The sequence below is a fragment of the Eschrichtius robustus genome, chromosome 1, assembly GCF_028021215.1.
Source record: "Eschrichtius robustus isolate mEscRob2 chromosome 1, mEscRob2.pri, whole genome shotgun sequence".
Taxonomy (NCBI): Eukaryota; Metazoa; Chordata; class Mammalia; order Artiodactyla; family Eschrichtiidae; genus Eschrichtius; species Eschrichtius robustus.
This window is the reverse complement of record NC_090824.1, coordinates 170,925,519-170,941,520: the sequence shown is the minus strand read 5'-3', so window position 1 is coordinate 170,941,520 and position 16,002 is coordinate 170,925,519. Positions and strand designations below refer to the sequence as shown.

Below are 16,002 nucleotides of genomic sequence, written 5' to 3'. Positions count from 1 at the left end.
GGGTGGCTGCCACTTGTGTCGGTGGCCTCAGGGGCAGGGGTCTCCCTTAGCTCTCATGGCCCCTGGAAAGAAGACAAGGGCTCAGGAACAGCCCGCAGGACCTCCGGGTGTGAGGGGAGCAGCCCTGATGCGCTGCGGGAGCCGAGGAGGTGTTTGGCTCGACTTCAGACCCCCCAGTGCGTATTCTTGGAAGGTTGTTGGTTCAGAAGTGAGAAAACAAAACATGTCGGATTCTCAACCAGATGGAAACTCTGATTTTTAAAGCACCACAGTGTTGGCTACAAGGACTTCCAGGTGAAAGCGTGTTTTCACAAACTGCAAGGGCTCAGCTAAATTTGTACAGAAGTGTTGCTGGATAGATGCTACTTGCAGTAAGTAGTTGTTTGACCAAGGTGTCAGTATTGTAATGCAGATATATTGTCGTGCTGTTTGATCTCTTAAATAGCCGCACTGTAAAGTGATCTTTAAAGGCCTAAATCAATTTCCCAAGGACAAATCCTAAAGAAAAGTTGACAGAATGTTGAGTGTTATAATTATTGGAATGGGATCTTATTGATTCTTGTATATTGACTATAGAAATAATTTTTATACTTTTCCACAGGGCTCCACTGGAATGTGCAGTTTTGCATGTTTTGTGCATAACAAAACTTTCACATCAGCAGGAATTCAAAGGAAATATTTGAAAACTTTCAAAGGAAAGTTTTGGGCATAATAATCCTTTCTCCTGGTTACTGAAAGCAGTCAGCACATCCTCAGAGCTCTTTAAAGTTCATCTAAACTCAACTTGGAACCAGTTCTTATTCTATTCTGAGTTTCATTTAATTCTTTAAATACAGAGGGCTCTGTTCATTATCAGATTTCCTTGCTCAGAAGGATTAAGTAAAATTCAAAAAATCCAAAAGCCACCACCGGAAAAATTCCCACCTGATTATCAAATATCCTTCCTAGAATAACACCTACATTTTATCCCCACACATTGGTTGTTGGTTGTCTGATGTTTTGATGTATTAAACTCCAATAGGAGAATCTAAAGCAATCACCAACTTGTAGCATTTTGTTATCCTGATAAGAAATGTGTGATAGAGGTATTCCAGGATAGAAGTGTGTGTGTGTTTGAACGTGTTTATGGGTCATATTCTATGGAAATGAATGAGTGCCCTAAGAACTGACAAATGGGCAGAGAAACGCCAGGGGTCCCTCTGCCCTACCCTAGCCCCCATTAGTATCCTGCTGTGTTTGTTCCTGTGCTCTTGCCCTTCTTCACAGCTATAATCGTAGTTTGTATGTGATTCCATATCCCACTTTCTTCTTTTAATATTAAAAATGGGAAGTTTTTAACTGTGTGTCTTGGATTTAAGTTTTGTGGAATCCATTTTTAGAAGCCAAGTTAGAACACATCTGCCAACAAATCACTTTCATTCCTTAAAAAGACCGTTCTTCCTAGTGCTCCACATTGGGAGTGTGTGATCCCTGGGAGCCAGTGTTTCCATTACAAACAGGAAAGGTCCTCTGAAAGCCGTCATGAGCTGGAGTTGGGAGTAGGAGAGCTTTTTGTGGGGGTCATACCTGTCCAAGTAAAAAGGCGGCCAGAGGACTGGACAGGGCAACCGGCACCACTGGGAGCTTCCTGAGCTCCCCCCACCACACCATATCACAGGCTTGTTCCTTTCTGAAGGGACGTCCGAGGGGCACACCCAGCGCACCTCATCAGGCTAAGGCTTTTTTATGAAGCAAAAACAGGTTCTTTAAATGGTGCTTATTCTGATACGTCCAAAGAGCATGTCAGTTATTTGTACATGACAGACTTAGTCTAAGAACCTTCTTTTTAAAGTTCTTGCTTATGATTTTCACTTGCTCAGCTGGGATCCCCAGGGTGGTCTAGGGAAGGTGGGTGGAACCTCAGAGGGCCTTCAGCTCACGGGGGTGTTTCCTCTGAGCTCATTATTTACTCCTCCCTTGAAGAAGCACTGTCCTTTAAAAGGAGACATTGGTTTAAATGAAACTTCTGTTGTTCTACAATAACTGTGGCATTTGAGTGTGCTCTGAGATGCTTGAGTAGATTTAATGCAGCCTGTGCAATGAATCCTGACTGGCATAGAATTGTTGAAATAAAGTGGCAATGTCTTCTTTTACTTATTCTGATATTCCTTCAGAGGAGATCAGATTAATTAACATTCCTGGCTTACGCATTAACTTCAAGTAATAACACAAAAGAAAAACCAGTGCAGCATTACAATGCCGTATCGTAAAACATTGTGTGTGTGTGTGAATACAGCTCTAATGATGAACTACTCACCATTGGGTAACTTTCACACTTTTGAATCTTTGTTTTCAACAGACAGAGGGCTTAAGATTCCTCAATCAGTGATATAATGAAAGCCAATTGCATTTTTAAAATGGGCAAAGGACTTGATTAGGCGTTCCTCCAAAGAAAACATACAAATGGCCAATAAGCACATGAAAAGGTGCTCAACATCATGAGTCATTAGGGAAAGGCAAGTCAAAACCACCATGAGGTACCACTTCACACCCACTGGGATGGCTATACTAAAAATAAATGGAAAATAACAAGGATTGGGGAGAATTTGGAGAAACTGGAATCTTCCTACCTTGCTGGTAGGAATGTAAAATTGTGCAGCCTTTGGGAAACAGTTTGGCAGTTCCTTGGAAAATTAAACATAGAATTACCATGTGGTCTAGCAATTCCACTTTGGGGTACATACTCAAAAGAATTGAAAACAGGGACTTAAACAGATACTTGTACATGCTATTCATAGCAGCATTATTCACAGTAGCCAAAAGGTAGAAACCACCCAAGCATCCATCGATGGATGAATGAACAAATAAAATGTGGTCCATCCATAACAGTGGGATGTTATTCAGCCTTGAAGACACATGCTACAACATGGAAGAATGTTGAAGGCAATATGCTAAGTGAAACAATCCAGGGAGAAGGGGACAAATATTGTGTGATTTCACTTAAACGAAATATCTGGAATAGGCCATTCAGAAACAGAAAGTAGGTTAGAGGTTACCAGGCCCTGGGAGGTAGAAGTGGTGATGGGTTAGGTACAGAGCTTCTGTTTGGGATGGTGAAAAATTTTGGACATAAATAGCAGTAATGGTTGCACAACATTGTAAACTTAATTAATGCCACTGGAGTGTCATTTTTAAATGGCTGAATGGTAAATCTTATGCATATTTTACCACAATAAGACTTTTAAAACTAAGACCAAAAAAAACCATTTGGTAGCATCTTTAGGAATTTCTCTGTATAGTATCATGTCATCTGCAAACAGTGACAGTTTTACTTCTTCTTCTCCAATTTGGATTCCTTTTATTTCTTTTTCTTTTCTGATTGCTGTGACTAGGATTTCCAAAACTGTGTTGAATAAAAGTGGTGAGAGTGGGCATCCTTGCCTTGTTCCTGATCTTAGAGGAAATGCTTTCAGCTCTTCACTGTTGAGTATGTTAGCTGTGGGTATGTCATATATGGCCTTCATTATATTGAGGTATGTTTCCTCCATGCCCACTTTCTGGAGAGTTTTTCTCATAAATAGATGTTGAATTTTATGAAAAGCTTTTTTGGCATCTATTGAGATGATCATATGGTTTTTATTCTTCAATTTGTTAATGTGGTATACCACACTGACTTGCAAATATTGAAAAATCCTTGCATCCCTGGGATAAATTTCACTTGATCGTGGTGTATGATCATTTTAATATGTTGTTGGATTCGGTTTGCTACTACTAGAGCTCGTCAATTAATTCAGTAAATTGGCAGGATACAAAATTAATAGAGAAATTTGTTGCATTTCTATACATTAACAACAGAAGAGCAGAAAGAGAAATTAAGGAAACAACCCCATTTACCACCACATCAAAAAGAATAAGATACTTAGGAATAAACCTACCTAAGGAGGCAGAAAACCTATACACTGAAAACTGTAAGATGCTGATGAAAGAAATTGAAGAGGACACAAGTAGATGGAAAGATATACCATGTTCTTGGATGGGAAGAATCAATATTGTTAAAATGACTATACTACCCAAGACAATCTACAGATTCAGTGCAATCCCTATCAAATTACCAATGGCATTTTTCACAGAACTAGAACAAAAAATTTTTTAATTTGTATGGAAACACAAAAGACCCCAAATAGTCAAAGCTATCTTGAGAAAGTAGAATGGAGCCAGAGGAATCAGGCCTCCTGACCTCAGACTATACTACAAAGCTACAGTCATCAGAACAGTATGGTTCTGGCACAAAAACAGAAATACGGATCAGTGGAACAAGATAGAAAGTCCGGCGATAAACCCACGCACCTATGGTTAATTAATCTACAACAAAGGAGGCAAGAATAACAATGGAGAAAAGACAGTCTCTTCAATAAGTGGTGCTGCGGGGCTTCCCTGGTGGCACAGTGGTTAAGAATCTGCCTGCCAATGCAGGGGACACAGGTTCAAGCCCTGGTCCGGGAAGATCCCACATGGTGTGGAGCAACTAAGCCCGTGCACCACAACTACTGAGCCTGCACTCTAGATCCCGTGAGCCACAACTACTGAAGCTGCATGCCACAACTACCGAAACCTGTGTGCCTAGAGCCTATGCTCTGCAACAAGAGAAGCCACCGCAATGAGAAGCCCGTGCACCACAACGAAGAGTAGCCCCCGCTCACCATAACTAGAGAAAGCCCGCGCGCAGCAACGAAGACCCAACGCAGCCAAAAATAAAATAAATTTTTAAAAAGTAAGTGGTGCTGGGAAAACTTGACAGCTACATGTAAAAGAATGAAATTAGAACATTCTTTAACACTATACACAAAAATAAAGTGGATTAAAGACCTAAATGTAAACTGGATACTATAAAACTCCTAGAGGAAGACATAGGCAGAACACTGACATAAATCTCAGCAGTATCTTTTTGGATCCATCTCCTAGAGTAATGGAAATAAAAATAAATGAATGGGACTTAATTAAACTTAAGCTTTGGCACAGCAAAGGAAATCATAAACAAAACAAAAAGACAACCTACGGACTGCAAGAAAATATTTGCAAATGATGCAGCCAACAAAGGATTAATCTCCAAAATATACAAACAGTGCATGTAGCTCAATATCAAAAAAACAAACAACCCAATCTAAAAATGGGCAGAAGATGTGGGAAGACATTTCTCCAGAGAAAACATACAGATGGCCAACAGGCACATGCAAAGATGCTCAACTTTACTAATTATTAGAGAAATGCAAACCAAAACTGCAATGAGGTATCACTTCATACCAGTCAGAATGGCCATCATCAAAAAGTCTACAAATAATAAATGCTGGAGAGGGTATGGAGAAAAAGGAACCCTCCTACACTGTTGATGGGAATGTAAATTGGTGCAGCCACTATGGAAAACAGTGTGGAGGTTCCTTAAAAAAGTAAAAATAGAATTACTGCATGTTCCTGCAATCCCACTCCTGGACATCTATCTGGCGAAAACTCTTAATTTTAAAAGATGCATGCACCCCAGATGCATGCTGTTCATTGCAGCACTATTTACAGTAGCATGAAAATTTACAAAGACGTGGAAGCAGCCTAAATGTCCATCAACAGATGAATGGATAAAGAAGATGTGGTATATATATACAATGGAATATTACTCAGCTATAAAAAAGAATGAAATGATGCCATTTGCAGCAACATGGATGGACCTAGAGATTATCATACTAAGTGAAGTAAGCCAGGGAGAAACAAATACCATATGGTATCACTTATATGTGGAATCTAAAAAAAAAAAGATACAAATGAACTTATTTACAAAACAGAAATAGGCCCACAGACATAGAAAACTTATGGTTACCAAAGGGGAAAGTGGTGGGGAGAGGGATTAACATATACACACTACTATATATATAAAATAGCCAACAAGGAAGGACCTACTGTATAGCACAGGAAGCTATACTCAATATTTTGTAATAACCTATAAGGGAAAATAATCTGAAAAAGAATATATAATATATATATATGTGTATAACCGAATCACTGTGCTGTACACCTGAAACTAACACAACATTGTAAATCAACTATACTTCAATTTTAAAAAAAAGAAAATCTCTTTTACTTAAATCTTAGAAGGTAGTTTATCAAGGATGTTCTGTTGTAGCATATGATATCTAATAATGTTGATTTGTAGCCATAAACCAAACAAAATTAATACCATTGAAAATGTAGTTTGGCAAATACTTCATTATCTTAAAATCACACTTGCCCCATTAATTAATGGTGAAACAAAATATGTAGCCTCTTGTTTCTCTCCCCGTGCTCTCTAACGTAAAGGTAAAATTAGAGAATGATTGTATTTTCCTTAGTTCTGTTTGGTAATCTGATTGGATCATTCTGAAATAAAATTATAATCCTAATTCTTCTATTTGTCTTAGTTTCCTTTTATTTACTCTGGATGTCAGTTTTCTGAACCAGGGTTGGGCACGCTTTTCCTCAAGTGGCTGTTTAGTAAATATTCAGGCTCCATGGTCTCTGTCGCAACTCTCAGCTCTGCCCGTTGATGTGAAAGCCACTGCAGGTGGTACTGCAAGGACTGAGGGCCGTGTCCCAATAAAACTTTATTTACAAAACCAGGCAGCATCTAGTTTGCTAACTCCTGTTCTGAACTTCCAGACCTTTTTACCAAAATTCAGTCCTGTGTTTCCCACTGTGAGAGTCCATTCTGTGAATATAGCAGTTTTGAGAAAAACCTAACAGCATCAGAGCTTTGAGATCTTTCAGTGAGTGCTCAAAATGGCAGTAACTGCAGATCATAATCCCATAGTTCTTTCGTATTTTTCAGAATGTTTTTGTAAACACGCTTTTGCTTTATATTTACAAATACCGGAGAGTAGAGTTGGTGTGACTGTCCCCTCTTGCAAATGGACAGTAGGTGTTTCTCAGAGGCTGGCTGGTCCCCCCTTCTCCATCCTCACTGAGCCCTCCCATCTCTCTGCAGCGTGTATTCCGGGCACCAGTCCATCCTCATCCCGCCTGCAGAGCTGGAGACCAACCCTGCCTTGTGGCTGCTTGCCGTGAGTCAGTACAAAGTCCGGGATACATTTTGCTCCTACTCAGTGATGGAACTGTGTACCAAGGGGCTGGGCTCGCAGACAGAATCCCTCAAGGTAAGCAGCCCTCAGAGTGCCTGGGGGACACTTGCCAGCGTCCTGGGAAAGCACCAGTGTCAGAGGGTGTGGAGTAGGTGTGGTGAGGCTAAATGATCCTTCAGAAAAGCCGACATACGGTCTGCTGTCACCTGAGGTTGACGAAGTTGTTTTCACCTGAAAACCTTGCTTTATAACATGGATATTTTCCCACTGCCAGAATTAGAGGTCAGAGTGTATGTTATTGATGTCTTTAATTCTGTTAGGGCTACTTGGAGGGTCCTGAATTGCCTTTAGATTTGTTGGTGGATTCAGTTCTTGAGTGCAGTTAGTTTTAGTCCAATGCTGGGGTTCGAGTCATATGTCTAAATTTAGCCACTCATTTCGTTTTCCTTGAGGACCCTGATTGGTAGATCTGGGTCCTAACCAAAATTCATTTTTACAATCCAGTGAACAGTGGCTTGGTTTTATTTTTTAATATTCAATTACCACTATGTAACAATAACAACATTTCCCTTCATTTAAGCCAAGGACTTTTTGATAGACATATTTTCATAGTAAATTATGTAGTTCGTATTCAAGTAACTAGGAGAGAATAATCATATGACCTATTTTGGTTAATATTCCAACTATTCACTGTTTATATGCTCAGATATGTGTGAGTGTGTGTATATAGTTATATACACAGATTATATTTGTGTGTATGTATGTACACATACAAATTATCTACACACTTGCCATTAGTAAAGCAATATATTTCTCTCTTCTGAATTTTGTTTTCCTGTGCAGACCTAGTGCATTAAGCTTGAACAAGAAAGCAAAATGCAAGATAATTTTGATATTAAGCTACATAAATAAATATTACTTGAAGTTATATGTTTATGCAGGAAAGGAAATTTATAAAACATAATTATTATTCATGTCCACCTGTATTATGCTATAAAATGATTGAGTACGTTTCATGAACTTTACCTATAGGTGCATTTATAAATAACCAAATGAAATAATAAGTGATTTCTAAGCACTTTACATATTGATTAATTTAACCTTTTCAGTAGTTCTCTGAAATAGATCCGTTATTGTCTCCATTTTAAAGATGAGGAAACTTAGGATACAGAGAAATTAAGCACCTTCTCCAAGTTCTTACATTTAGTAAGCTTTGAAGCCAAATTTTGAATCTGTGGCTCCAGGAGCACCATCTCAAAGCCCAGGGTACATTGTCTCCCAAAACATGCATGTGTCGAGGGTCATTCGTGTTACCCGGACTTAATTTTCCCTGTGTAACTGCACGTTTGGAAGATTGTCGTTATCTTGACTTGTGTCCCTCCTCAGCTCAGGTGCCCTTGTCAGCGCTCCAGGACGCTGATGGCCCTGGCAACTGTCCCGTGTGGGGATGGAGACCCTGTCGCTCCCTTGCTTCCTGTTTCATTGCCACTCCCGTTGCGCGTTTTGCTCTTCCTCGACTCCACTTGGGAGTGTTGTGCTTTTAAGGCACTTCATTTCCTGCCCGGGGTGTTGCCATTTCGTTCACTTGATGGGATTTGGGCAGAACTGAGCTGTGCTTCCTTGCGACAGTTTATCTGGGACCTTTTACGTCTCAGGACATGAAAGGAGAGCTGTGTTTAAGAAGCTGCCCAGATGTTTTCATTTTCCATTCCTATATTAAAAGCAGGTTTCTCATTTCTCTCCGATGGATGTTCCTGTGTATCCATGCTGGCAGGAGTGTATACAAGTGCTTCTGTTCTTCCCCAAACCCTGTCCTTTAATTATTTTATCCACACCTTGTTTTTCTTCAACTTTTCTCCTCATTATGCTTCTTGAATTATTTAAAATATGTTTGTAATGGCATCCTTGATTACCGATATGGACTTTTTTTATTTACACATATGTTCTACACCATTTTGGTTAATGGTGCAGACACATTAATGAATGAATATCTGTGTGGAGTTTCTGTTGTTGTACAGATCTGGGTAAGGAGCCTGCAGGTCACACCCCTAACACTGGCAAGGCTGACCTCCTACTGCTGTCGTTATTTCTAGGCACGAGGACTGGACTTGTCCCGCGTGCGGACCTGTGTAGTGGTGGCAGAAGAACGGCCCCGAATAGCACTCACCCAGTCATTCTCAAAACTGTTTAAAGACCTGGGCCTCCATCCACGGGCCGTTAGCACCTCGTTTGGCTGTAGAGTGAACCTGGCGATTTGCTTGCAGGTGAGTTTCCTTGATGCCAGTAAGTGCGTGAGTCAGAGAGTGACTTTTAAAGACAGGCATACAGCGCCACACTGCTCAACACCATTTCCCCTGCTGATGCTTACCCACATTTAGAAGGTATCTTTCAGTCAAATGCATGTGGTTGGTATACACTTTTTTTTTGTTTGTTTTGTTTTGTTTTTAATTATAGTCTGCATTTGTCAGTAACCATTATTCATAACTAGCATTCACAGGCTTATTCTGTCCTGGGACATTTTAAGTTTTGTAACATGAGTAGCAGTTTGTCAAGACCTGTGAAGTCAGGCTCTTTAAAGATGAGATACTAAACAAATGTTTCATTGTGGCAAGAAATCCTGTCTCTTGAAGTACTTAGTCTCTTGTATGCAGACAGTAATTTCTGTAGGAAGAATTCCAGGACATGAAGCAGATTCATGAATTTGTGGCTGTGATGACATTGAAGTATATACTTTTGGCTGCATTTCTAAGGCAGAGCTGTAAGTGAGGCTGCCCTCGTAAGATAGCCTTGCATTGTATGTGGCAAAAAAAAAATGCTTGTTTTCTTTCTTTCTCTTCATTAGCCCACTTCAGACCATCTTCACTATTCCTTTCCGTCTCTGAACTCTTAACATGAGATCTAGTCCATGAAGGAAAGGAAAGTCGTATGGGAATCTGTTCCCAGTGCCCTTTGGGCAGCCTCATCCAAAACAAGCCAGCCCGGGGCTCAGCTGCAGGCTTTGTTCCTGGAACATATTAAAAGGACAAGAACTTTGCTCACAGCAGGTGCTGGAGTGGAGGACAGAGGACACAAGCTGGCTCCTGATCTCCCCTCCCTGCCCACCCACTGTCTCTCCCATTTACAACCCAGAGATGCTGCTTACGGTTCCCCTTGGGAGATCTCGGGAAGCTCCTGGTCAGCTGTCTCCCGGCCAGTGCTCCCAGTATCTGGACTCAGCGTGGACTTTGGAGAGGAAGGGCTCTCCCCATGTGACCAGTCTGCTGAGCTCGCTTCAGAAAAATTAGCTACAGGAAGCTGTTCTGATTTTCATTGGCGTTCCTTTGCCTCTGTCTTCCTTCTCTTTGAATTAGCTCCATTTTTAAAAATTTATAACTACCAGCGTCCTCTCAAGAGTCAGTTGAACCTTGTTCTGTGATTGAAATTCATTCCCTTTTCTAACAGGTAATCTGAAGAATTGGATTTATCTTGCCAAACTAGTTCTTTAAATATTGAAGTTTTCTTTTCCTATTCACCTTGATCCGTTCTGCTTAAATGTTTCTAGCCATCTGTTCCATGAGGAGAAATGAGAAATACAGAAATCCACTTCTTAAATAAATTCAGCCATAGGATGATGTAATGCTTCCCTTCTCCTGCAAGTAGTGGGGAAAAAATCAGGGATCCATGAGAGACAAGCTCTTGGCCACAGTATTTCTTCTTCTGTCTCTCTCTCTCAGAATGTTGGCAGATGAAGGGAGAAGGGCATAGAATAGATCCCATATTAACATAATATCACTTAGCACTTGTCCACTTCATACAGGCAACAAAGCAAGTTCTACTACACTTTGTTATACAGAATTAAAACTTTGTAGATACTAGAAATAGAGCACTTAACGGTTATTTACCTCTTTATTTTTCATTTATTTCCATCTACTTGATCCAAAATGTTTTAAGAAGTTTTATAGGGAAGCAATAGATTAAGTAGGGAAAGTAAAATAACACTAAAAGTAGTTGAAAAGATAGAGGTGACAGAAAATAAGGGTTAGAAGCCGAGAATGAAGTTGGCACACAGGTGTTCGCCACCTCTGTGGCCTAAAATACGAGCTCCATCATTCCTGTGTCCTTAGCACCTAGAACCGTACCTGGTGCTTTGTAAATATTTAATAAATGTGTGTTGTAAGAATGTTGAATAAATTAAGTTCTATACTCCTAATAAAAAGAATAAATATTCATTTTCTAGAAAACAGTTCCGTCAGTATGATGCCCACATCAGAGCTGACATCCCCAGTCACGGGTCATGGTGCTGTTCTGGAATGTTGACAGCATCTTTAAGTGTTTTTGTACATTTTAAGTTTTTCTACTTGGGTGCTTCACTCTCAACTAATTTTCAGCCAGTTTTTCTTTTTCTGAATGGTCAGTATTAGAAAATAGCTGAAAATATCAATGTGTCTGATAGTAGAGATAAATCAAATAAATTAAGTGTATCATATTAAGGAATGCAGACTGTCTATCCTTGCCAACCCCGGGGCCAGGTGTGCGTCGGGATTACGGAGTTTTCTGGCGTTGGGGAGGCAGGACCCAGCAGGCTGCGAGCAGAACCCCGTAACCGCACACATGGTGTCTCTCGGCGACACTCCATCCTGTGAGTAGCTCGTGTCAGCCTAAGTCAGAGTTTACTCAGATGAGTGCAAGACACGGTTCTGGCCCTCATGGAACCAGATGGACAGTAAACACAGATGATTTTTTCAGTAAGTGAGTAAACTATTCTTAGTAAAGATAAAGTAAGAAGGTAAAGGAGACACACAGGAGGCAATTTTAGGAGGGGTAGCCAAGAAAGGCCTCTCTATGAGGTGACATTTCAGCAAAGTGCCCTCTGAGGTGAACGTACAAAAATTTGGGCAAAGGCAGCATCAAGTGCAGAAGCCTTGAGGCAGGGCTGCTCAGTGGAAATGTTTGTTTTCTATTAATTTTTGCAGAAATTAAAAAATATGTGATTATGGTCCCAAGCAAACAGAGCAGGCATAGCTTGAGGTCTAAGGGCAGAAGTCCCATGTCTCTTGTTCCCATTGTGTTTCTACAGGGCCTGACACATAATAAATGCCTAATAAAGATGTTAAGTATACTAAAACTGAATTTTTAAGAATGTTTAGACAAAGAAATAAGGAAAACAACCTGAAAAGTTATGAATTTTTTATAGATTATTTTTACAAAAGAATATTTATTTTAGGAAACAAAATCAGAAAATACAGACTAGCCAATAAGTAAATAACATTCATAAGTCATACCCGGAGATAAGCACCATTACGCCCTTGATGTAAAAAAAAATCAAAAAAATGCTGGGATAGTTCCTAAATTCCAAACCCGTCCTAAACGTTTAAAGACATTGAAAAGTTTACACCGTTTTCCTTATGGAACACAAGGATTACCAATATATGTGAAATCAGTGAGTGGGCGTATTTGTTTTCAGTTGATTTGTTGTTGTTTGAGGACATGTTTTCTCAGCTGGATCGCCTGTCGTCCTTCCTCAGGGCCCTCGACTGGACCCCGAGTGCTCAGGTAGAGGGCAGCCCTGCAGGAGGAGGGCAGGTCTCCATCTCCACGAGGTATGTGGGTAGGGACGCGAAGGACGCTGTCCAGACGAGGAATGGAGCCTCATCCGAGCCATGTGGGGTTTACAAGCTGCGCTCGCTGGGGACCACACTTTTAGCGTCCGTGGGTCCCCTTCCAGAAGTGCCCCCTGGCCTTGGGGAGGCTGGGCTGTGCAGCGGGCAGGGTGCTGTAACTGCAGAATGAGACGCATCTGATGCACAAGGTTCTGAACTTATGTGAGATAAATCAGGGCTTGTGTTTACTTCATCAATGGCACGCCGACCGATCCAGCCCGAGCATCTCTCTCCCCTTTGTACAATTTTATGCTAAATGACATTCTCTACCGTAGAGTCTTTCATGCTTTTACTTCCTGATGCCGCGACTCAGGCTGTTCTCTGCCTGAAGTGGGCTTCCACCTTCTTCGTGTGGCAAAAGCCTGCTTCTCTTTCCAGGTGTCATGTTTCAATTCCTCCAGCTAGGAATACTTTCCTTCCTCTGAATTCCCTTGGCAGGTCATCCCTCCCACTTAATGCTGTCTGCCATAGTTCACAATTATGTACATAAACAACTTGCATCCCCCTGCTCTGTGAAAAACTGTCTTAGAGAACCCAGTACACGACTCACATAGTCACACAGTCACTTCCTGAGACTGAATTTTGTGAAAGTACTGGGTGTCGACTCCTCTGACTGCAAATATGCTTCACATTTGAGAAATTCAGCGTGTTTTTTGTTAGCCTCAAGCCTCCTGAAGGAAGTAAGTACATAGCAGTCCTGAAATTTCTCTGAAATGAACTCATGTGAATCTTCATCAGGTAAAAACTCACAGCATCATTTGTAAGTTATCATGAAATGAAATTAAGTGAAATGAAATGAAATGAAAATCAAAGGTTTGCTGCTCTTCAAGCTTCCAGCAGCATTTTCATCTCAAACAGTAGTTCCAGGGCCTGCACCTTCAGAAAAAAGACATTCATGCCCAAAAAAGAAAAAAAAAAAAAAACATTCTCTCACAAATGTGTCACACCATTCAATTCCAGGCAGCATCTGGCTAGAGCTTCCTACAACTCACAGAGAGCAAGCTCGGTCATTCCGTTTTAAGAGGAGAGAAACTGAGGCTCAGAGAAGTTAAGTGAGCTTTCCTGACAAAGCAGGGAAATAAAAACAGCTGCCGGAAACAGAACTGGCATTGCTACTGACTGTGTCATCTAAACAGAGCAACATGTTAAAGAAATCTCACATTTTGCAATTTTGTCAGGTGCCAGTTCCATGTGGTTTATTATCCAAGTGAAATAACAGCCTTGTAAACTGTTTACAAAATTGAACTGTAAACAGGCAGGATATCCTGCCTTCGGTTTTTGACTGCTTTCCTGGAACATTTTAAATCAGACCCCCTATTTCCGTGTGACCTAAATCAAGCAGCTCAGAAGATGTGCATCTGTGTGCTAGATGCTGTTCTTCAGTCTGTTGTCACCAGGGGGTGGGGAGGCAGGGGGGTGGGGTGGGGTGGGTACTAGGAACAGAGTCAGGGCCACCACAAAGGGACTCCGCAATGCCTGCTTTCATGGGCTGTGACATGAAACCCTAGTTTCTTGTAATATGAGAGAAAATCATGCAAATTGACAAATACATCATTGTCAAGTACGCAAATGAGCAATTTAAAACATTTACATATGAGGCAATCACAAAAGTAGAATAACAGAAAATTGAGACAGTCATAATTTCTGTGATGCTGTTGTTTCGGCTTCTATATCTTAGAAACCGAGTGACTTGTTTACCCATTTATCATTTTGAGGCAGGAATTGACACATTAATTATTTTGCAATTGTCCTTTTGACGTAGTTCAATGGCAAAAGAATGGACTCATAAAATTCAGTGTGGATGACTCTGGTTTTACATGACTCTGATTTCTGCAGAGTATTTTAGACTCTGCAGAAGAAAGAAATTTAGAAGTATGAGCCATTTGTTATACTTAGGAATGACATTTCCCAGAATATTTATCTGTAAAAATGACTTTAAAGCACTTTTGATTTATTGAACTTATGACAAAAGTGGGCATTAGAAAGATCAAATTACGACTTGTGAGATTGGCTTTAACATAAATTTCCTTAGTTCTGTTAGGAAGTGCCACTTGTTTATTAACCTGCATCAAAAGAGATGTTGTGCTTCATCCACAATTACTCTTTTCAAAAGTATAAGCTTGAAAGGTCTTTGGATGTATTAGATTTAGAAATTTAGTTCATGGTAACAAAAATTAGCATCCTCCTCACCAGCTGAAGAAGGGAGGGGAAAATGAGGTGTTCTGCTTTCCAAAAGAAATCTCAATTTTTGTTTTATTAGGAAAAAACTTTTAGGCCACTTTAAACAGAAACTTTGATCTTTATTATACAGAAAAATAACGATTAATTTATCTGAGGAAAGCTTTATTATAAATAGCTGTGTGGAATTAAACCAATATTAACAGTTATGGTCTTAAATCTTGAAACCTTAAGGTCTTAAACCTTAAATCTTGAAACTCACACAATGAAAGAGAAATACAGCCACCCTCATGATGAGAAGTAGAGTCATTGATTGTTGAAAAAAAAAGTGGAAGGCTCAGGGTGACATAGATCTTAAGTAATTCTCAAGATAAAATTAATAGTTATAATAAGACTCATTCATTTGAGCCCCCAATTCATTTTCTCCCAACACTGCTTTTAGACGAGGGAAGTGAACATAAGTGAGGCGCCTCTGGGGTTTTCCCATGCTCCAGGGAATTTGTCACATCCACAGAACTTCCACATCCTCTCCTGTTGATGTATGTTGTCCCAGATAATGAAAATTAACATTTGAGGTCATGGGACCTGTATTCTCAATTACCCGTATATCAGTCAGGGTTCTAATTTGTAGGCAGCAGAAACCTTCTTTGGTAACTTAAAAGGTTGCTGGGTGGTGTCGCAGACGCGTCCGTCGCCAAGGGCAAGAACATTTGTGCTTCCTCTTGCTGTGAATAGAGGCAGCTACCTGGCAGGCTGGTAATCCACAGGCTGGCTTCCAGGAAAGCTGAGCAGGAGAGTGGCAGATGTTTTTAGTTACTGCAGAGGGACAGAGGCTTTGTATCCAACCAGGTTCCAAAAGTGGAGGACTTCCCCCAAATACAAAAAGAGTTCTGATGCCTGATGACCAAAAAAGGAGTGACCAAAGGCTACATTCATCCCGTTCTTACCCATCACCCCTCCCCCACAAAACCCCACCACAATGCAGTTTTCACTCTTGCAACCAATACCATTCCCTTCCTCTGTCCAGAAGAGACAACTGTGGCCAGGTCCAGGGTTTCCAGCTGGTGGCCCTTCCGTCACTGATCCTCTGTAAGCCATAGACTCGA

At 40.6% G+C, this 16,002-nt stretch overlaps 1 protein-coding gene across 5 annotated transcripts in view; it reads left to right on the top strand.

Moving 5' to 3' along the window:
- DIP2C (disco interacting protein 2 homolog C) overlaps positions 1–16,002 on the top strand; it is a 360,625-nt gene that overhangs the window by 317,281 nt on the left and 27,342 nt on the right. For 3 of the 5 annotated variants that reach the window (XM_068559508.1, XM_068559492.1, XM_068559485.1), the window contains 2 exons: positions 6,986–7,154; positions 9,173–9,343. In XM_068559508.1, coding sequence (XP_068415609.1) covers positions 6,986–7,154; positions 9,173–9,343 — 340 coding nt within the window. Of the gene's footprint in view, positions 1–6,985; positions 7,155–9,172; positions 9,344–12,583; positions 12,659–16,002 lie in introns of all 5 variants that reach the window. The other 2 variants (XM_068559500.1, XM_068559477.1) reach the window with 1 other exon arrangement.